We start from the raw sequence: 22,944 nt of genomic DNA, 5'->3' as shown, positions 1-22,944 counted from the left end.
TGTGTGCTCTTAGCTATAAACGTTTGCTTGCTTTAATTGGTGAGACATTTTAGGGTTTAGATCCATACTTCCTTGACCTTGTTAGCTACCTGTTCACCTTTAGAAATTGAGAAAAAAGGGGAATAAGAATATTTAGAGCCTTGCCATTTCAAACTATTGAAACTTAAAACTAAAAGAGAGGTATTTCAGGTATCTTCCAGCATTTATTTTGTCAGCATTTTGTCACACTCACCCGGAGCACCAGTGTTGGAGCCAATCAGAAAACAACTCTCCTAATTGGTGCGCCCTGTGTAATCTAGTCACTCCAAGTGCACCCCTTTGCATCCCATGTCCCCAAGTGTTGCCCCAGTGCGTCCATTGTCATCTGGTGACTCCAAGTGCACCTGTCTGCGTCTTAGACTCCTAGTGTGCCCCTGTGAATCCCCATGTCTTAAAGTGCACCCTAGAGAGCTTTGTGTCATCTAGTGACTCCAAGTGTACCTCTGGGCGTTCCCTGTCTCCAAGTATGCTTCAGTGCACCCTGTGTCATCTAGTGGCTCCAAGTGCATCTCTGTGTACCCTGTGACTCCTAGTGTGCCACTATGTCTCCAGGTGTACCATAGAGAGCCTTATGTCATCTATTGACTCCAAATGCACCTCTGGTCTTGTCCTGTCTTCAGGTATGCCCCAGTGCATCCTGTGTCATCTAGTTACTTCAAGTGTGCCTCTGTGCACCCTGTAGCTCCTTTGTGTGTCCCCTTGTTCTCCAAGTCCACCCTGTATCATCTAGTGTCTCCAGTGTGCCCCAGTGTCCCCAAGTGTCCAGGGAGCTCCAGTGCACCTCCTTGACATCTGTGTCTCTACAAAGTCTACGGTATGCTCCTGCATCATCAGGACAGTCCTTCTCTCAGTGGATACAGACCACTAACTGTGGTACATTTATGGTTTTTCAGACCTTCAGAGTAAGCTTGTCAACTCTTAAATGGCAATAAACCCTTCCCAGATGCCCGTGCCAAAAGTTAATTTATCTACATTTCATTTTCCAGCTTTGAGCATGCAAATCCTGACAACTCCCACTCTCTAAAATCATTGTGGCTCCCAATCATGGAATCAAATAATTGCTTGTCACCTGTGATGAGATCTTTGTAATTGGTGTTGGTGGACACTGGTGGAGGTTAGATCCAAAGACATATAGGAAAACCAGTGGGCGACAACTGCATTACATACACAACTGATTCTGTTACCAAACTCGTTAGAGAGTAACAATACAAGAGCAATTTATAACTTTGCAAGATGAATCCAAATGTATATTGTATTTGTTACATCAAACTATAAAATCTATATACATATGGAGCCATCAGAGGAGTTTTACATTGCAAAGCACTTTATTTGTTTTTGCTACATTCACATGTTGTTTATGTATAGTGTAGCATGTAAGCTGCTTGTAATATGGCATCTTCAATAATTCAATTTGAATTATTACAGAAATTAGGTATTACCATTAAACAAATACAAACTGATAGTTATGGGTAGCGCCTGGAGGAGGAGGGCTGAATCCCACTGTCTTCTTGCATCTCTTAGGTACTTTATTGTCAAATGTTTCTACTCCCCCCTTTCCGCTGCCACAACAAATAATCAGTTTAAGAAGATTTCTCACCATTCCTGCTCCATTGTCCATGCTGTAAAATATCATAGCTGGCAAGTGAGAACTAATTATATTGCCTACAGCAGGATATGGAGAAATTCATCAGGGAGATGCTTCTGACAAAGTTATCTAAGGATATAAGTAAGTGGGCAATACAGCCCTGTCAGCCTGCACCCAAAACTCTAATATCAGTATCAGCATTGATAGGATTGGGGTCAATTTAAAACTTCTGTCAAATTTCTATTGCTGTCTTTGTCTTCATTGGTGAGTTTTTCCTTCACTTCCTGTCCCAGTGACACCATGACAGGAACTGAGTGGGAACAGGTGTCACTAGAAAATAAATAAAACCCTAATTGATCTTCTAACCTTTGTCTATTTTACTAAGTAACTGTGCTTTCATTGCCATCAGAGAGCTTCCCCATTATTAAGAAAGGAAGTGAGCGCAAATCTCCACAAATAAACACAGGCAGCAATTTATCACTCTATCTGAGTAGGCTTTAAGTAATATTTAACCTCTTAAAAAGCCCTTCCTTTAAATTATCATTGTAGTGGGCAATTTTCTGAGTATTGCCCCCAAAGCAGATGCCTTAGCACTATCAAACCAGTCAAACATACACCATTAGTTGTAAAGTGAATCATAGTAAACAAAGAATGCCTTTTGATTCTGGAGGCATATAGACATAAAAATTATGTCTTGCAATTGGAAACTTGTTCCCTAAAACACAGTGTATCGAAATGTAACTCTCAATTGTAGAAAAGTCTCTGCAAATTTTTTTCAAAAACTCCAAAAGCTTAAGGTGGTGCAGGGACTGGCAATCTAAAATGTTTTTGCCAAATAATAAATAATATTTCCAAAATTCGCAACAAATTCTATGGGCGTATTTCGATTCATAGGTCTTGGGTTGCATGAAAGTAGACGTCAACTTATAATGGATGGCCTTCTTGTAGGTCTTGTGCTGTGCGAAAGCAGAAGTCAAGTTTATAATGAAGAATCCTTCCCGTAAGTCTTGAGTGGACTAAATTCATATTTATAATAAAAGGCCTTTCCGTAGGTCGTGAGTGGCATAAAGTCAAGTTTATAATGAAAACGCCTTCTCGTAGATCATGGGTTGCGTGACACTAGAAGTCAAGTTTATAAAGAAGAGTCCTTCTCATTGGTTTTGGGACACTTGAATCTAGAAGTCACGTTCATACGGAAGAATCCTTCTTATTGGTTTTGGGTTGCTTGAAATTAGAAGTCAAGTTTATAGTGTAGGGTCTTGCTTTCCTCATCTGCAGCCTTCGGTGTAGCTTGCTCTGTTAGACATAAAGTTACTCCTGGTGTTGACAGAGGATAAGACACAACTTCTCCGGGTTTGATTCTTATTCTGTTCATTGCCTGTGAGGGAACAACTTTCATCTTCAGCCAATGACAGGTAGGAGGCAATGCTTTGACGAAGACCGTAACTGAGAAAAGAGTCGTCTGTTTCTAAGGCATGGTCTGGTTCTTCTGTGCTTAATGAAACTCTGGAAAAGAGAGGATAGAATTTATTGTAGTTCTTTTAAGGAAATGTTCAGTTTTTTTATGTTCAGGACTAAACAAATTATTGTTAATTATAAATTAACTTGCAACACATTAAGGCAAGAGACAAAGCTTAGCAAAAGACAAAAAAACACAAAAATGAAACGTATTATTTTTTTAACATGGCACACCACAATGCACAGCATGGGCAGTGTGGTGTGCTGTAGGCTACTGCAGATGTGCTTTGGATCTCCATTCTAAAAAATGCTCATGGAACACACCACATACCATATTTTGCATTACCAAGCACTGTGCATGGATGTGAAGCTAGCCTTAATTTGAGTTGCACTTTAATGCTATTGTTAAGAAGCTTTATTGAATAAGGGGAGATATTTTGGAGTACACAGCTCACTTCCTGCTTCCAGAAATCAGCATTTTCCAGGGATTGTCTCGTTGTTTAACGATTTCAGTTTTTAATTTCTCAGTTTTTAATTTCTAACTGCACAGTAAAACAGGACTGGCTAAAAAGGTTGGAGAAGGGAATACATAAACCACATACCAACTGAAAATATTAACCACATGATCTGACCATTTCTGAAGAAAAGGAAGACGTGAGAGTGCACAAAATTTATATACAGTAGATAATTACCATGGTGACTTTCTTGTTTGAGTAAATTGTGACCTATAGTACAATATATTTGGCTGTTTGCATCTTCAGGTTGCGGGGGGTCTTTATCAATGAGAATGTCAAAATGGCATGAGCCATTGGTGTTTCCAAAGACCACAGTTTGAATAACATCATTCACTTATCATAGAAAAACATTTTACTATTCTCTTTGGTGTGCAAAGTGGTATTTTTACAAAAACCTAGGTAACATTTCACCCTGTTTATTCCTTATAAGGAGTTTGAGGAGCCCACAATGAGTTTTAAGGAACAGATGACAGAAGGAAAAACCATATGAAGTAGCAACTTTTGGTCCTAGCGGTGATGGGATAATGAGGTAGCCGCTCTGGTGTAGAAAGAATTGAATCGGTTGCACCAGCCAATGAACCCCTGCTTTAGATCAGTAACCCATGGAGGTTACTGACCGATTCATTGCTTCATAAAATCAATTGTTACTGCTCATTTGTAAGGTGGTGGCCAAAAGGTGGTGCGTGGTTATCCTACTCAGGAAAGCTGTTAAATGCCACCACAGAGTTTAGGAACACTTCCCATGTACTTGCTTATGTGACATACAAAATCAGATGACCAAGTGCCAGTGGCATGGGGAGGTTTTACTGTGCAGCTCTGCTGTGAAGAATAAGAGTTAAAGCACTTACTGGGAGCTCTGGAGTTACATTTAGCGATTCTGGTTGGTAGTATGGTGGGGACTACATATGGGAAGGTGGGCACTGGTCCACATTTCACAGTAGGGTCCCTAGTCCAATAGCTACTCCACTGGATGGAGCCAACAGGGTTGGCAATATGTGATTTCCTGGCATATTAGTGCAGAACTTCAGGAACAAGCTCATAGTGAAAATAGTCATTTATTTTTAGGGCCCATTAGTTCATTTAGGAAGACTGTTCTATAAGAACAATTAAGGCTGGCCATAGATGGGCACATCCCATAACGAGAGCAAGAAATGTTGAGCTGTTTGCCTATTTTTTAAAAGGCTTATGTTCAAGCATTGACAGATCATTCCACATTCTTGAATTCACTTCCTGAATTTTAGCAGCACACAGTTCAGATGGTAATTTCGCAAGTGAAAATATTTCTGTGTTTGATTGGAAGCTCTTTCATTAGTCAGTGCCATTTATTATCTCCTGCTAGGAAGCCCTGCATGGTCCAGTCCATGCCCAGTCATCTAAGTGCCTGGACAACCACCTATGTGTCAAAATGTTTTGTGTTATGAATGCTGGTATTACTCACTTCTTCGTACTCTTCCAGTTAAAGGGCTTCTTTCTCCGCATGACGGGCATTTCTTGACTGCCAAGTACTTCAGTGAGGTTTACCGACTGCTGGGTGAGGCACGGGGTGGTGAGAACACAACAGAGCCCATCTTCATTTTCTGTAGGGGAAACGTAAAAAGGAAGGTCATAGTCTTCATTTTTCCATCCACTGCTCTTTTAGAAGCAGTGCTCAGTCTGACAGAACATGAACATTGTCATGAACATGGACATCTATTTGGTCACCAAGGACAGGAAGTAGGCAGAATTTTTTCAGTAGTACCCAGATGTTTGGAGAAGGGTTAGTACCCTAGCCAGTTTTTTAATGCTAATAAAATATGAGTGCTTAATCAGGAGTGGCCTAGCATGTGTCTAGAAGAATGCTCTGAAGTTGAAATGCTTATTGTAGGTTCAAGGGGGGCAAGACATCTGGAATCTGTGCCCCCTTCATCAGGGCTGTGAATAAAAGTAAAGAGTGAAATGGCAACTCAAAAAAAACTTGCTTAGCAGAGTAATGTGAGACTTGAAACTGGATTAAGCCAATTAATGCTATAGATAGGGATATGTGTAAAAAATAAGTCACGGCAACTGGACTTGCTGTATTTTTCTTGAAGACGTTTCACTGGATATCCAACTAGCTTTCTCAATTCAGAATGACTTGTACAAAAATTATCTGGGAATAAATATGGTGAATGTTGCTCCAATCCACATAATCTGTTAATCGCAACCAGCATGGGGTCAGAGACCTCATGGAGGTAAGGTGTTGATGCATTTGCATAATGGGAGCTAGGAGGTGTTATTAACCTGCCCAGAGAGAGGTGTTGAAACATCATTGTATATGGCAGACAATAGATGTCTCACTCCCCCTCCACCTCTATTCAAGCCTGGCTTCTCCATTTTTACATAATTGGCCTCTTGCACACCTCTTTTAAACCAGTCCTCCTCCCTGTGTAGGATGCAGACTTGACTGTCTTCAAATGAGTGACCTTTTTCTTTTTGATGTAGGTACAGTGCTGAATCCTGACCAGAGGGTGTGGCTCTTCTTATTTTTTACAGATATACCATGACCTGGATGAATGAGAACCTTCACAGAAATATAGATAGGGATGCTTAGCAGAACAGGCATTTATGCAGGAGGAAGTGCTTATAATGATATTGAGATGTAAAAAAAAAACAGCACAAAAACAGCATCTGAAAGGCTGACATCATTATAGGAATGTGGAGACTGGAATGAGTGGCCACACATTTATTCACAGCACTGATGAACCCCATAAGCATGCCAACTTCATAAAGATTATAGTGGTATAGAGCATTCTTTTGCACACACAGACATTGTGGTTTTGACGGAGACGAGCACTTGCATTCCTTTTGCTTTACCTTCTCTACAACAGATGGATGTTGTGATATATTATGTTACCAAGAGAGCAGCCTTTCATTCCTACCTTCATTCCTACCTGATATAGACTCTAACCAAGGCCCGCAGTTTTCTTATTTCTTATTAGTTATTATTGCTGCACCCTGATGGGAAGACTTTCCTTAATTTCATGTGTTATTAGTAGAACAGGAAATATCCTTAATAAGTATATACAAAGGTTCCACTATTAAAAAACGACTAAGGTTTGGCTGGAGTTAGGCTTTATTAAGGCAAAGGAAAAGGTGCAAAATGCAAATTGCCCTTAACTATAGGAACCAAATGTCTCTCCTATCTATATATATCACTGCAAGCTTTGTAAAATATTAACTCACATTAATATTATTTGTATCAGGATAATCGTTATCATTATCTAAAATCTTCCAAAGATATAATTCTAAAATAGATACAAAATGTTAATACCTGAATAGTGGTTGACCAGGTGCTCCAAGCATTGGAAGGTCAGTCTTGGAGAGATATAATACCAGTTATTTGGTAAGCGGAAAATTCTGTAATGTTTCACCTGTCTGTGCTTGACAGATAAGGAATAAGATCCTGTAGAAAATGACAAAAAATACATCAGTTCTGGTTTAGTTCTATGTTACCACAAAGATTTCAGTCAATATCCATCTCATTTCGGCCGGCGCCCCCCCTTCACTTTTCGCCCGGGGCCCGCGCCCCTGCTGCCCCCCCGGTTGTTACGCCACTGGTGTGGAGCATTGGTGGAAGCCGAATGCTCATGGCTTCTGCCAGCTGACTTCACGCTGTCCTTCCAGCTACTTCTTTTATTATTGTAACCTGTCCATAAAGTCAGCTCAGTGTTGCAGTGGAATGGAGAAATTGGAGTTGCAGTGTAAAAAAAGGAGGCCACAGAACCTCAGATGGTGGGTCCTACCAGTAGAGCCCTAGATGTGAGTGAGTGAATGAATGAATACTTTAAAGGATGCAGGTGCATAAAGGTCCGACTCAAGTTCTGTCAAGCTGATTTTCAGATGATGAATATATAGAAAAACTAAGTTTGCCAAGAGGACCTAGTCTGATATTTCTTTAAACTTACAAAGTGTTCATCTCCTCAAGAATATTTCATTTGTGATGGGCATGCCGTCTTTTTGGTTATTGACATTACCATATGCATCCCTATTATTGAGTTGCATGAGATTTACAAACATTTGTCAATGCCTTGGATATTGTCCTAGCAGTGGAACAGCTTTCATACTGTATACTTTAAGCAAATACTTAGAAGGGCTCCCTTGTGGCAGCACCAGGTAGTGATATTATGTGTATTTTAGATGTGCCTTTCATTTTATATTTTTTTATGTAATAAAGATGTTTGTAGGATTGAGGCCCCTCCATAGGTCTTTGGTGAATCTAATTTACAGGTATGTTTTGCTTGTTTGTTTTTACGGTGTTGAGCCCTGGGGCTTTTTAGTAAAAACGTAAGGCTCTTTACTTTATATACAGATTTTGGAAGTTCTTCATGATCTTTTAAGTGTGCTTGTCCTATCACTACTGTGCTCCACTTTTGTTTTTCTTTGCACCTCCTCAGGAAAACCAGTCTGGCGCACCAGATGTTAAGACTAGTACTAATATAGCAAGCAAACATTTCTACCTAGGGGAGTGTTGGTAATGTTTGTGGGGGGTTTATAACCAATGTATTTGCTTCCAGTAGAGGCGGGTAAGCATGCTACCCCTTGCCCTAATGAAGTAGAAATGGGCTCCTATGAACCCTTTTATCATTTTACTTCAACACAATGCTTTAAAAAAAAAAAAATCAGATAACGAACACCCCGTCCCCCATTCACTAATTTATTGAAAAATATGAAAATTGGTGTTGTTCCTTTTTCTTTTCTGGGTGCTTCTCTTATTCTCTTCTATCCAGGGCTAAGCCTTTGCTACCCCATTTCAGTTGTATCCAGACACAGAGTGAGTAAATCTCAATTCAATATTACTTTATTGGAGTGTGGGTTTCTCCTCTGTTCTTACAGAGTTTATTAGGAACTTGAGTTTCTGATTGACTCCTCCCTGTGAATGAGACCGTAATGAATACAGTTTACCACTGAATTCGCCTGTAAGACTTCTTTCTAACCAAAACCATTGAGGTAAAGCTACAACCCTTGTCAGGTTTTAAATCCTATTTGTGAACTCTTTGGAATGATTTGTCTCACTTCGTCTTGAACTTGACATCCATTACCTGGAGAGGAAGTGGGGAAATTCTCCTAAGTGCAGAACCCAGACAGCATTTAAAACCTAGTAGTATACGAACAGACCGCACTATCCAGAGAATTCAAATACTTCAATTTCCTTAGCCGCCATCAGGACTCCCCAGGTGATGATCTAATAGGTGCGTCTCCACCTTGGAATGTAGTAGTATTCGAACAGACCGCACTATCCAGAGAATTCAAATATTAACATTTCCTTAGCCGCCATCAAGACTCCCCAGGTGCTGGTCCAATAGGTGCGTCTCCACCTTGGAATGTAGTAGTATTCGAACAGGCCGCACTATCCAGAGAATTCCAATACTTCAGACTTTATTGAAATTCACAGCAAATCCAATGTAACAGTGGATAAAGGTGTATAAAACAGCAACACGTTTCACCCGTAGGCTTATTCATAGATCTCTATGAATAAGCCTACGGTTAAAACATGTGAGAGGTTGTATGCTGGCTGGGGGCTTGCGGTGCTGGTATTTGCTGTGTTATGCATCTTATCCACTGTTGCAATGCATTTACTGTGAATTTCAATAAAGTCTAAAGTATTAGAATTCTCTGGATAGTGCAGTCTGTTCGTATACTACTACATTCCAAGGTGGAGATGAACCTATTAGACCAGCACCTGGGGAGTCCTGATGGCGGCTAAGTAATTGGAGTGGTGAGATTTGCTTTGGCTCAGCATTCAAAACCTGACAGAGATCCCAACATCTGCAGGTCAAGGTTTTGAGGTAGGTTCCAGAAGGTTTTAAAGAAAACAAAGAATATTGCATACGTAGAGTATCTGACTCCTATAGCTGATCATTGACTAATTCTCTCCTACTCTATATCCCCAAATTTTTTTTTCAATAATAGTCATAAAGTGAAGGAACAAAAATACAAATGAACAGAAAAGCTGTGTATTCCTTTACATTAGTGATTAGTAGAGAAATACCCCCTTTGATTGGAGGTCAGTAGAGAAATGCCCTCTGACAGTGGTGTTCAGTAGGAGAAGAGTCTCTTACATTGGTGGTCAATGGAAATGTTCCCACTTTAATTGGGAATCAGTGGAGAAATACCCACTTTTCAAGGTGTTCAATGTAGTGCACCTTTGCATTAGTGGTCAGTGTAGATGTAGCACCTACTACTGGAAATGTTCTGCCCCTAATATTGGTGGTTGGTGTAGATGGGAGATCAATCTGCCACTGTTCAAGGAAGCCTCTGGAGATACCCTAGGGTTCCATGGAACCCTGGTTCAGAAAGGCTGGATTGGAGCAGTGGAGATTTCGTGCAGGGTTATTCACAACAGGATGAAGAGTTTGGAGAAGGCAGGAGAAGTGAACAATCTAGGACAGTGATGGCGAACTTATGGCACACGTGCCACAGAGAGTACGTAGAGGGCCCTCTGGTGGCACACGAGCCTAGGTGCCAGTTGCCAGGGCCTGCACACTCCGGTTTCTCACCTGGGGTGCTCCATGCAGGCCTCCAGTGCTCATATGGTCTCCATGTCACATTAGGATTTTAAAGATGGCTGCCGCGAATAGCGGCGGCCAACTTTAAACTTGTCAGGTGCCCGGATCCTATTTAATATATTGCCGAACCAGCAATATATTAAATGAAAATCATCCCGTGGTGGTCAAGTTGAGGAGTGTGTGATATGTGTGTGTTTTTAAATGTGATTGTTTTAATGTGTGTGTGATGTGTGTGTTTTAATGCATGTGTGATGTGTGTGATGTGTGTGATGTGTGTGCTTTTTAATGTGTGTGTGTTTTTTTAATATGTGTGTGATGTGTGTGTTTTAATGCATGTGTGATGTGTGTGATGCGTGTGTTTTTTAATGTGTGTCTTTTTTTAATGAGTGTGGGATATGTGTGAGATGTGCGTGTTTTAATGCATATATGATGTACAGGTGAAACTCGAATAATTAGAATATCGTGCAAAGTTCATTTATTTCACTAATGCAACTTAAAAGGTGAAACTAATATATGAGATAGACTCATTACATGCAAAGCAAGATAATTCAAGCTGTGATTTGTCATAATTGTGATGGTTATGGCTTACAGCTCATGAAAACCCCAAGAACCCCAAATCCACAACCTCAAAAAAGTAGATTATTACATGCAATCAATAAAACAAGGATTGTAAATAGAACAATATCGGACCTCTGAAAAGTACAAGCATGCATATGTACTCAGTACTTGGTTTGGGCCCCTTTTGCAGCACTTACTGCAATTACTTTTGCACAATATTCTAATTATTCGAGTTTCACCTGTATGTGTGATCTGTGTGTGTTTTAATGCTTGTGTGATGTGTGTGTTTTTGTAATGAGGGTGTAATTTGTGTTTTTTAATGTGTTTGATATGTGCGTGATGTGTGTGTTTTAATGCATGTATGATGTGTGTGTGGTCTGTATGTGTTTTAATGCTTGTGTGTGTTTTTTTTAATGAGTGTGTAATATGTGTTTTTTAATGTGTATGTTTTTTTTAACGAGTGTGTGATGTGTGTGTGTTTTATTGAGTGTATAAATGTTTGAATATGTGTGTTTCCCTATTTTGCCTAAGGCAGTGATGTGGAACGTGTTTTAAACCCCAGCGGCCAAACTGCAACTCAATACCAAACTTATTTTCAATGTTGGCACTTTGAGATAAATAAATTGATTTTGGGCACTCGGCTTCAAAAACGTTAGCCATCACTGATCTAGGACAACATAGCTGAACTGGAAAGTGAGCTGAATTGGAGAAATTTCTCAAATTAGCTACATTGCATGCCTCTCCAAACTCTTCACCCTTTTGAGAATAACCCTTGATACTCTGTTGCCATAGAAATCCTAAACACTGACTCCATCAACTCACCTTTTTTGGTTTCACTTTGTCTAATCATGAATGAGCCGGTCTTCGTTTCTGGCAGCTGTAAAAGTTGTTCTGACTTCTCCCTCCCCACGCCATCGAACAGCCACCTGAAAGGTCAGAGAAACTTGTTAGAGAAGCAGATGGGCTCTAAAAGAACATGAACATTTTACATTCTCACAGCCTGTTTCAAGTAGGTTACTGCTTGCTTGGTTACTCTTCATTTTCTATAAAGTGTATGTAATCCCTAACTATGAACTTCTCTTATTAGCTCCCATTTGTTCTGTTAAGTAGACCATTAAATGTGTTTTGCTATATCTGTTAGATGCTGCCAGGAATCCATTGAGCTTCCTGTGTGCACTAAGACTGTGCTGCACTGAAATCTCAAGCAGTGTTATCAGCCCTGCGCAGTTCTTCATAACATAGGCGGTAGGTTTTCTGTAGTCCACAGAGGAGAACAGGAACGTGGGTGGTTTTCTGGCAGTCTAAGCAAACTTCCATATCGAGTGAGCGTTGTAACCCTGGGACAGGAAATGTGTTACTGGCAGACTAACCAGGTAAAAATATGCAGCCACCAAGTAGACTGATATACTGCAATCTATTATTTTTATGTTTTGACGTTTAGAGACAATATTTTGCTTGGTGGATGTCTTTCTGGCTACTTTTTCTGGAAGTCAAGACAAAAGTTTTTTTTTATATAGCCATAGATAGAGCAAGGTGTTAGAATATCTTTTAGTTTTTTTTTTTAGTTGTCTGTGCTTAGTTTGTACCACTTGGAAGAGGAAAAAAAGCCTCTTATACTAGAAGGCAAAAATCTCCCCACCATTGACGTAGACAGTAGTAACAACCAAACAGAGTGTCTAACCCTATCGCACTCTATTCAAATCCAGACACAAACATTTGGGTAGACTTCTACTTTAAAGCAGACTTTTTCCCTATACACAGAAACACACAAAATCTGCATCCAGCATCATGTAGAAGTTAGTCATATTCAACTGGACCAGTTCTGTAATGCTGAAGACTTCAACACTACAGAGCAAGTATTTCCAGTAATGCTTTTTCTAAGCTGTAGTGTTTTTTTTAAATGAGCAGATTGTTCTTAAATAAAAATAGTGAGATGTTCCTTACCCATGGTAGACCTTTGCCACACATTTTGCAGGTATGTAGTTCTCACGACCACTCTTTAGGGATACTACTCTCCACCATCCTCCCTCACTGTAAAGAGACAAAGAAAAAAAGAGTGTAGTGTTATAGTATAGTATGTACAGGCCTTCATTCCTAACCTTTAGAGATCCATAAAACATCCGAATATAAGTATTCAGCACTGACATGTTGATATGGGTTGTCCATTTTCTTTGGTGTATCGTTGGCACCGAAAGTTCTGTCATTGATATATTTTGTCATGGGTTAGTATTGGTACAAAAAGATTTATGGCATGGAAATACAATTAATGTTAGGAAGATGGTACAGCGAGGACTAGAGACACATAGCGGTCTGATGAAAGAAAAATATGAAAGATATGAGTGCTCTGCACCCCGGATGATAGATAGATAGATAGATAGATAGATAGATAGATAGATAGATAGACACTAGTCCTCTTAGTCCGTACTGGTCCTCTTAGTCTGTACTGGTCCTCTTAGTCCGTACTGGTCCTCTTAGTCTGTACTGGTCCTCTTAGTCCGTACTGGTCCTCTTAGTCCGTACTGGTCATTTTAGTCCATAGTGGTCTTCTTAGCCCATACTGGTTGTTTTAGTCCATACTGGTAATTTTCGTCTGTACTGATCCCCTTAGTCCATACTGGTCATTTTAGTCCGCACTGGTCATTTTAGTCCGCACTGGTCATCTTAGTCTGTACTGGTCATTAGACATGTGCACTGCCAAAAAATTTGTTTCGTTTCGTTTTAAATTCGGATTTGTGTTATTTCGTTTTTCAGGATTCGGGTGTGAAAGTCAATTCGGATTCGGGATTCGGACGAAATTCGGTAGCGTTAGTACGAACGTTCGTTTCGTTTTCTGTTCTTATTCGTTTCTTATGCGTTTCTTATTCGTTTCGTTTGTTTGCAGCAAAAGTGACATTTGAGGGGGAAAAAATATTTTTCTCCTTCTCTAATGTCACTTTGCTCCAACGAACGAAATGAATAAGAAACGAATAAGAACAGAAAACGAAACGAACGTTCGTACGAACGCTACCGAATTTCGGAAATGGAATTCGGATTCGTTTGCATTCGTTATGTCTGTAATTCGGAATTCGGATACATCCGAATTTCCGAAAATTCGTCCGAATTTCGATTCGGAACGAAACGAATCGCACATGTCTACTGGTCATGTTAATCTGTACTAGTCATCTTAGTCTATACTGTACTGGTCATTTTTGTCTGTACTGGTCCTCATAGTCCATACTGGTCATCTTGGTCCATACTGGTCCACTTAGTCCATACTGGTCATTTTAGTCCATACTGGTCATCTTGGTCCATACTGGTCCACTTAGTCCATACTGGTCATTTTAGTCCATACTGGTCATCTTGGTCCATACTGGTCCACTTAGTCCATACTGGTCATTTTAGTCCATACTGGTCATCCTAGCCTGTACTGCTCATCATTAGAATTAGAAATTTGTGAATTTGAGCGAATTTCGCCCCAAAAATATTTGGATTCGTTAAAGGTTAAAGTGACATTAATGCCCGGGACATGCAGTTCTGGGCGCCGGGTGGGTAGTTGTTCTCTACATTTAGCCCTGCTTTGGACAAGCAGAGCTAAATGTACAGAGAGGAAGCTGCCGCTTGTTTTGTACAAGTGATCCCGGTGATGTCGCTGAGACCACTTGTATGCAGCCTGCAGGTCTGCTGCCATCCTCTATGGGGGGGGTGGCGCGTAGGGGGCCTCATTGAAAAACCTGGCCTTGGGGCAGCAGAGAAGAGAGTAAATCCGGCCCTGACTGTGCATGCACCCACATCATCCTCCTACACCGCCGTTCGGATCTGCATACTATAGCTGGGAACGAGCGGCACAGACACAGGTAAGTAATAACCTGTTTTGGTAACTTTTGCTTTTTATGTTGTGGCATATATCTTCTGCTTGCTAGCAGGAGATATATGCAAAAATTTTTTTTAGATTTTAACTGCTTGTTTTGGTCGGGGGGTGTAAATAAAGAAAATATACTCACCAGATGCTCGGTCTTGCAGTCGTGACCGCTTACCTCTTTCCCCCTCTGCTCCGGCTGTGGTATGTTGTCCCTCAGCATGCTCGAGTCTAGTGGACCTGCATTAGACGTGATGATGTCATGGGTCCTTAAACTGCCGGAGCCCAGGGAAGAAGAGGCTGTGGGGACTGAGGAGCCGGTAATTATATCTGCTTTATTTTCATCCCTATAGGAATGTGTGCAGCAAGTTAACAAGAATTACAATTTAACCCGGACACAAGTTTGTGGCAAGTTATCCTTGCTATCTGGGAATGCAAGGGTTAACTTTTAAAAATCCTGGAGATCTAGCACAAATCAGGTTCCTGAAGACACGTGGACACTTGATCTGTGATACAAATAGTGAATATTGATCTGTGAGCTCTAACCGTTACATTGTATCACTGACGGTGCTCATCTTTGTTTTTGCACTAATACAGTTACAATGTCTGCAACTTCCAGTAAGTTCTACGCTGCCTTCTCTTTGCATTGCAAAACATTGCAGCCTGAGCTGTGAATTTGCATTGGCGCCTTTGAGGTTTCTTGTTTTCTCACAAGCAGGAGAACAATTTTCCATTCTGTGACTGTGTGATGTGAAACTCGGTGTGTCTGGGTGCTGCTGGAGATGTTTCTTCTATTTAATGTCCCCTCTGGATAGTTCTGTACCAGGGTCAGTACACGCTCCAGGGGCTTCCCGAGGCCGGGTGTCACCCAGAGCAGAGACCGGGTGACACCCCGCCGTGAAGTCATCGCGCATGCGCGGCCATCTAATTGACGCCTGCCGGCCATCTTAGTGATGGACGCCAGCAGAGAGAGGAGGGGATGTTCACCCAGCGGGATGAGGTATGCCGCCAGGTCCCCTCCTCTCTCCTCAGACTGTCGGGCTCTCGGTCCATGACAGTCATTTTGGTGTCACCCCTCCAATGGTGTCACCCGGGTGCAGGCCACACACCCCGCACCCTCTTGTGACGCCACTGACCCGCACTACTTTTAGCACTGGATTCACCAAATATGAACGTTTGTTTGCTGGTTACAGGAAATACCCTCATGTTACAAAAATGTAAAGTGTTTATCCGTCAGAACGTAAAGTGATAATAAAGTCAAAAGGTTTTTAAGCTATTTCTAATGTTGATTAAATCACTTTCAATGGGTGCTGCTCCTTGATGCTTAAAGGTTTTAGTTCCCTGCAGAATCAGCTGGCTCCCTGAGCACTGGCCCTGACTTCCTGTTTTAGGGTGGCTCCTTTCCATAGCAGGGTCCTATGTAGCCACCCTTGTGTGTGCTAGTAAGCAGTGCGTGTCTCCACAAACACATAGGCACAGTGAGGCAAGTCTTTCCCCTGTTCTCTGTTCTACCTTCCTTCTCCAAGCTTGTAGAAGGACAGCTGCTGGAGACTTCTGCCTCCCTTGTGATCTTGTACTGGACAGGGAGTTCAAGGAAGCCGAGCTGAGAGAATTGGTGCTGTTCAGAAACCTGAGTGCTTGGGGAAAATGTAAACAAATCCTTTCAGGGCAATGTACTCGTATATTTGTTTGATCTGGAGTCATTGTTGAAAAAGGTTTGAGAATTTAATAATACTTTAATTGGTCAGAAGTAGTATTAATAGAAAAAAAACAGCTGCAATAATCAACTTTATTCCTGTGATGTTCCCTGCAGACCTCGGTCTCATTCAGCTGAAGTTTAATATGCCTACACTTAGCCTTTCCAGTTTCATCTTACCCCCATCAATATGCGAATCACATTTTAAATAAAACCTGTCCATTTTTTATTTATACCTTATTATACACCCAGTGATATCACTACTGGATCTCTGTGGCCCTCTATGCAATGCAAGTAGACCATAACTAGTGAGAGGGGTTGTTCATAGCTTCCTGAAAACAGCAGACCTCCCTTGGTAACGAGTAATAGGAAACATGGAGCAGCTCAACCTTCACACATCCACTCCCACTACCGGAACCTCAGTGCCCAGTAAGGCTTCTGCCTAAGCCTTAAGTCCAAGAACCCTTCAATTCCCATTGGTAATGCCAACGAGTGATGCTTAGCTTCCATGATGAGAAAAAAATTAAAAATCTAATGAATGAAAGGGCTGGGTAGGGGGACATTTTAGCCAGGGAGGAAAGGGCTACATGATACTGGTCATCCAACCAGAATATTAGGTGGGCTATGTCTGACTTGCTGCAGCTTCTATTGCACATTGTGAGAAGCTCCCAGTGTGCAGGGAAATCATAGTAAGCAATCTAATTCCTGGAGAGGAGCCGGTACCACTGTGCAAGACTGAAAAGGAAGGCCGGAGTTCAGCTCAACGTGAACCTGTGATGTGCCTATGTACAGGGCTTTAACAATGGGTTTTATTTCATGGCTTTTCCCAACGGCACTTATATACTTTTCCTTTCCCTATCACACCATTTTAAAGTTTAAACCCAGAATGACAGCTGCAGAATTAGACTACGTCCACTGTTGTGACATGCCCCACCCATTATAGTGAAAGCGTCAACGCCCATCTTTGTGACATGCCCCACCCATTATAGTGAAAGCGTCAACGCCCATCGTTGTGACATGCCCCACCCATTATAGTGAAAGCGTCAACGCCCATCGTTGTGACATGCCCCACCCATTATAGTGAAAGCATCAACGCACATCGTTGTGACATGCCGCACCCATTATAGTGAAAGCGTCAACGCCCATCGTTGTGACATGCCCCACCCATTATAGTGAAAGCATCAACACCCATCATTTTGACATGCCCCACCCATTATAGTAAAAGCGTCAGGTTTTTAATGCTGTCTGTGTCCCTGTTAGGGAGATGCACCCTCTTTATTTGTCCTGGTGGCCATCATTATTCACTAAAAGTGAAAGAAAATCCTACATTTTGAGTTGTCATCAGAACAGGAATGGATGGGAAATACAATTCAGATTCCAATGGGGACACTAGTTTTGGTGACCCTGATGACCACCAAGAATTTCTGTCACGTTGGAGGAATTTCCTCTCACTTCCTGTTTTGGCTATTGAACTGGAAGTGAAGGGAAATCTCCCCACTGGGACACGGATGGCAAAAAAAAAAAAGGCTAACAGGGGTTATAACCGTCCCTTACTATATCCAAAACTTAAAGTTTTGGCTTCAGGTCTACGTTAAGTATCAGTTAGCAGAAAGGCTTCAACAGCTAGGAGTCCAAATCCCATTCCCTGGAAAAACGTAACCCACTTCCCATCCGGGTCCCTCCCTGGTGCTGTTTTCAGGTGCGGGGGAATGGTAATCCAGCACCACGCCTTTGGTTCACAATGATACTCTTTTGCTGTCATCATTTTTTAATGGCAGCGATCAATTAGAGAGTGGTGGGAGCAAAGGGTGCGCATGGAGTTGTCGGCAGGCTGGAGTGGGGTTTTAAAAAATTGTCTCAGTGTTTGTAAGTTGGTGTCTGGTAATGACTTTTGTCAGCTCATCTGCTGTGGGGCTGGAATTCATTCTGTGTAGTTGGCTAGAATGACCTGTATGGTTGCCAGCATTTTAATTTTTCCAAATGGCTTTTGATCTGAAGTTACAGATTTTTTTGGGAACTTGATTAGTTTGTGAAAACATAAAAGTTGTTTATGCCAAATTTCCCGGCGCTGAGACTCCCTCCCCGAAATACAAACCAAAGCCGGGTTTCAGAAGTGAAAAAAAGGAACGTACTGTACACAGGTAGGTAACTTACTCTGATATGACCCGCAGCTTTTCTCCAAAGTAAAAGATTGGCTCGCTCACATCCGGTGGAGGATAGTCATTAAGAACTGCTAGAAAATCGCTTTCGGGTCCTACAGGATGAAAAGAACATAATTACTGCATCAACATGAACTATGGTGAGACTGTCAAATCATAACTGTGATGTAGGCTGCCCATACCAGTAATACTGGACGCCATGTTTTGCTAAGTACCTCCTTTTTTAAATTTTGTAAATACTTTTGGATCCTGATAGTAGAACCATTGGATAGGCACTTCCTTTAAAAGAGAGACAACATTCTTCCTTCTGCCATGAAATCACTGCAGAGTTGTCACCATTGCTGCTGCTGTAGCTGCTTAGATGCTGGACTAGCAGTCCTAGCAATGAATAGCCACCTAGCTCGGACCACAGCCCTTTAGATTGATAGCACATTCCTCTATCTGCAGGAGCTTAGGGCAAATTATGTAAAAACCTTGCTCAGTCCCTCCTACCCCCTCCAGCACTTTGTAGAAGGGTGAAGGAACAATCCAGCTTCCCTAGCTACATTTACCAATACATTTCTTTTAGGATATTTAACATGATAATGTGCCTGTTTATCACTCCACAAGGAAAAAAAAACTAAGGGGGCCGAAGGCAGCCAAGTGAATAATCGAGCCTATTCTGCTCAGTACCTCCGTGGTCAGTCAGTAAAAAGAGTTTTAAAAAAAAGTTGAAAAAACATTTTTAAAATGTAAACAAATAGTAAAAGTAAAAAAGAAATAAAGATATTTAAAAAAAGAAAAAAAAACTATTGGAAGGAGCTAGCAGTGACAACTGTTTCCCATTGGCCGGCACCTGCTAGAGTCCCAGCCAATGAACAACAACTGGGCGGAGCCGGTCATGATATCATGGCCGGCTCCACCCAGTTGTTATTGTTTAATTACAGATCAGCATCCCCAGTCATTTGGGGACACTGATCTGTCATTACAACTGGGCGGAACCAGCCATGAGATCACGGCTGCCTCCGTGCAGGTGTCATTTGAGGTGCTCTTGGCCAGCCTTCGGCAGGCCGTCCGCCCGCCCCACTTCAGCTGTCACTTCAGCTCAGTCGAGCCGAAGCACATGCCTTCTGCTTGGCGGTCTTCAGCTCCTGTATGGGCTATTGTGAATAGCCCGTACAGCTGCCCTTTGGTTTGACTGAGTTGAAGGATCAGCTGAAGCTATGGCTGGATTCTTCGGCTCCTTCGTGAATAACCCTGTAAAGCTTTCGATGGACTTTAATTCTAGAAGGTTATGCGGTAATAACTTGTTATAACATTTGCGTGTTGGAGTCACAATGTAGCAATACCTTCAAGACCTTCCATGTAAATAGAAGTGTATTAGTCCTCAACGCACAGCATTACCTTCTTAAAGCAGACCTTATATGAAAAACAGAAGGTCCTTTTCCATGCCAGCCACCCGGCGCCCCCTTCCCCCCCCCAAAATGTTCTTTTAAAAAAAATTGATAAAATAATAAAAATAAAGATTTAACAAAAAAAGAACAGATTAAAAAAAATACTGACCTTGGTCCTGGTTTCTGGGTAACATCACCATACCTTACTTCTGCCTCCTAGGATAGCCGGTGCTGAAAATGCCACTGAGGTGCATTCTCGTGGGATTTTGAGTGGGCAAAAGGGAGCAGTGAGGGACGGTGACATCACCCGCACCTACCAGAAATTGGAACCAAGCAGATACCTTTTTTTAACTTATTTCTTGTGAAATCTTTATTGTTGAAGCCTTGTTTACAGTATGTGTTTGGGCTGCTGGTGGCTGGCAGGGAAACAGACCCTCCATTTGCATGGAAGGTATACTTTAACACTGAAGTCATTACTACATTGTGGCTCCAACACAGATCTAAAAAATAAGGACATCAATTTTACCCACAGTAGCATTTGAACCTGCTTGTACCCGCAGCCCGACTCACCCTGCAATGTTTGTACCAGCAACCCGACCCGGGTACAACCTACATTCAAACCCACTGGTATCCACAATTGGATTTAATTTAGTGAATTTATATCCTACCTGAAACCTGCTTTTAATGCTTGCCATGGATACACAAGATACCAACTCCCCACCCAATTCATACAGTTTACCCTACCAAATGCTTGCCTGCATTGTGGGCGAGGGCGTATTTACCCCGTGCCAAACAAGGTGTTTGCCTGGAGCAGCACTTGGCAATGAGGAATACCAGCAATGGGCGCACAAAATCAGGCAGCCTCGGCTACCTAATCAGGTTGCTGCTGGTGGGGCCTGGCAGCGACCTGCTGGGTGAAAGAGGAGGCGTGGCCGGGGCCGAGGGAGGCTGTGGGCGGCTGGAGGAAGAAGCTTCGGCGGCTCCAGGAGCTGCAGGTAAGAGCTCATTATTTCCCTTTACTTAGCTGTAAAGCTGCAGAAAAGTGGTGGATATGTGACCAATGCTGTCCTCCTCATCTCCCATTGATTGCTGACCTGTGGGTGGAATTGAACACTGTGCACACACATATTGGCTGTGATGTGTAATGCTGCTAGTGTACTTCAAATCCTAGAATGCCCCATTTGTAAATGTCACTGCTGCACTTTGCACACAAGCTTGCCTAAGGCAGCAGGAAACCTAAATACACTGCTGATTGCGGGTACTGAGTCCACTCCAGACTTCTAGAGCACACCCAGTTAGTTCCTCAGCATTCCCGAGTATAGGTTGTAATTGCTTATTTAAAACATATTCTCAGTTATTTGCATTAGCTTTTTGAGAAGGCTTGAGATCTTATTTCATTATCATGCAAGACATTTTGCACCAGTTTTTAATATATCTGCACTGACCTGTTTCAGACTGTGTAATTTTCGGTGGCAGAGAAGTGTTTTTAATGGTGTTTCCCATTTCTGTTTTTTCTATAGTCGTATATCCTGTATGAGAGAGAATAAAAAAAGATTGTGTTAGGAAAGTAATGAACTTTCAAGATGCTTCAAGACCTGGCTCACACCTGAGCGTTTTGTAGCTTGAAACTTCAAAAATGCTCAACCACCAATATCCCATGCTTTTAAATTGTGCCTGTTCACATATGAGACAAACAAAGAGATACGTTGTCGCACTCCTTACCGGAAAAAACAAAAGTTGAATGGGGGGGGAATTGTAGTGGCCTGCGGATAGCCCTGCCACCCAGTATAAAGATAAATAAATGTCACCAACACACCAAGAGTATTGCAGTCCAAAGAGTTTGTTTATTGTAACGTCATTTTGGTGACATGACGTTCCAATAAACAAACTCTTTGGACTGCAATACTGTTGGTGTGCTGGTGACATTTATTCATCTGTTCACATATGAGAGCTCAGGTGCCTAAAGCTCAGAAAGGTACATGAGCTACGTTTGAGGCAGAATGGGGTGTTTTTGGCCTCCATAGACTTCAATGGAAGCACCTAAAAAATGCTTTCAAGTAGTGATGCACCGATACCAAGTACCGTACTCGCTACAGGCACAAGTACAGATACTTTTCCAGCTCCAGGACTAGACTAGAGATAATTTCAAAAGTTAGGAGGCAGCCGTCATTTGTAAGGAGCACACGGAGCTCCTGGGATTTGTACATCTCTGTTTTCATGTATGATTTTGTTTTTAAAAACATATATAAAGGGATGCACTGATAACAGTTTTGTAAATACAAGTACTGATACATTTTTGTTTATTGTCATGTGACAGTTTCTCTAAAACAATACAAACGAATGATTTCAGGACAGTGGTGGAGCGCCAGAGCCCGGTCTCTGCTGCAACCCTGGTAGTTCTCATGAAAATGCCAAATATCGGCACTGGTATCTGAACTGGTATCGATGCATCCCTACTTTCAAGGCTAAACAACCATCTTCTTCTCCTAGTACCTAGGTTCTCATTGGCATTGGTGCAAGCCTGGATACACTCTAAAATTGCCTACAAATGCTCCTTACTCAGGTGTGAATGTAGCCTCAAGTCAAAATTTTCTTCTTAGCTTAAAACATAGTGTACAAAATTAATTGGAGTCCATTGGGAAGGATGAACTAAGGTGATTTGTGTGTTTTTTAAGTGTACATTGGACTTTAAATGGCTTATAATGTTTATTGAAGCTCCTTTCAGCTATCCCGGACCTGTTCCTGTGCCACAAAATGGCCCCTCCTATGCTAGAAACATGAAGTTGGTTATTGAGGAACAGAAAAACCTTACAGTGTATTTCCACTTTTGCAGCCAAATTGGGATGACACCTACTTTATATGTGTTACATGTTCTCATTCACAACCCAAATAATTATATATAGAACAATAATTAAAAAGATGTGCTCACAGTTTCCCTTTACAACATGTGCATAGAAAACCTGAAGGTAATTGGATCAGTTGGCCAAGCCACTACTCTGGTTCCATTTTGTATTCAATGGGACAGTGGAACAAGTGGTTGCTTCTCTAGATTCCTTGCTAGGGATCCTCTAGATTCCTGATCACTTTGTAATATTTAACAGGGATGATTTCCTGTACAGAAATCATTTAACCTACTGCTTAATTATATTTAGTTTTCTCCAGTAGCCTCTATCATAGAGCAGTACGGGGCACAGCGAAGTGA

At 41.6% G+C, this 22,944-nt stretch overlaps 2 protein-coding genes across 2 annotated transcripts in view; one reads left to right on the top strand and one right to left on the bottom strand.

Annotated features, from left to right (window-relative positions):
* Positions 1-22,944, top strand: part of TG (thyroglobulin) — a 197,196-nt gene that overhangs the window by 100,117 nt on the left and 74,135 nt on the right. The gene's annotated exons all lie outside the window — the stretch shown is intronic.
* On the bottom strand, positions 2,885-21,269 carry SLA (Src-like-adaptor). The gene is made up of 7 exons (XM_018563075.1): positions 21,188-21,269; positions 18,365-18,464; positions 12,624-12,710; positions 11,502-11,605; positions 6,887-7,018; positions 5,036-5,174; positions 2,885-3,130 (listed from the first exon to the last, which is right to left on the bottom strand). Exons 1-7 carry the CDS (start codon positions 21,243-21,245, stop codon positions 2,893-2,895), a joined length of 858 nt encoding a protein of 285 aa, XP_018418577.1. The 5' UTR covers positions 21,246-21,269; the 3' UTR covers positions 2,885-2,892.

Source organism: Nanorana parkeri, unplaced genomic scaffold (assembly GCF_000935625.1).
Source record: "Nanorana parkeri isolate BGI_ZX_2015 unplaced genomic scaffold, ASM93562v1 scaffold629, whole genome shotgun sequence".
NCBI lineage: Eukaryota > Metazoa > Chordata > Amphibia > Anura > Dicroglossidae > Nanorana > Nanorana parkeri.
The sequence above is the reverse complement of the archived record's forward strand: the minus strand, read 5'-3'. Positions and strand labels throughout refer to the sequence as shown.

Coding starts and splice junctions, on each gene's coding strand:
- SLA (XM_018563075.1), bottom strand. CDS start 21,245: ATGGGAAACACCATTAAAAACACTTCTCTGCCACCGAAAATTACACAG. Junction 18,465..21,187: donor AATTACACAGTCTGAAACAG/GTCAGTGCAGAT, acceptor TTCATCCTGTAG/GACCCGAAAGCGATTTTCTA. Junction 11,606..12,623: donor GTGGCAAAGGTCTACCATGG/GTAAGGAACATC, acceptor CTGACCTTTCAG/GTGGCTGTTCGATGGCGTGG.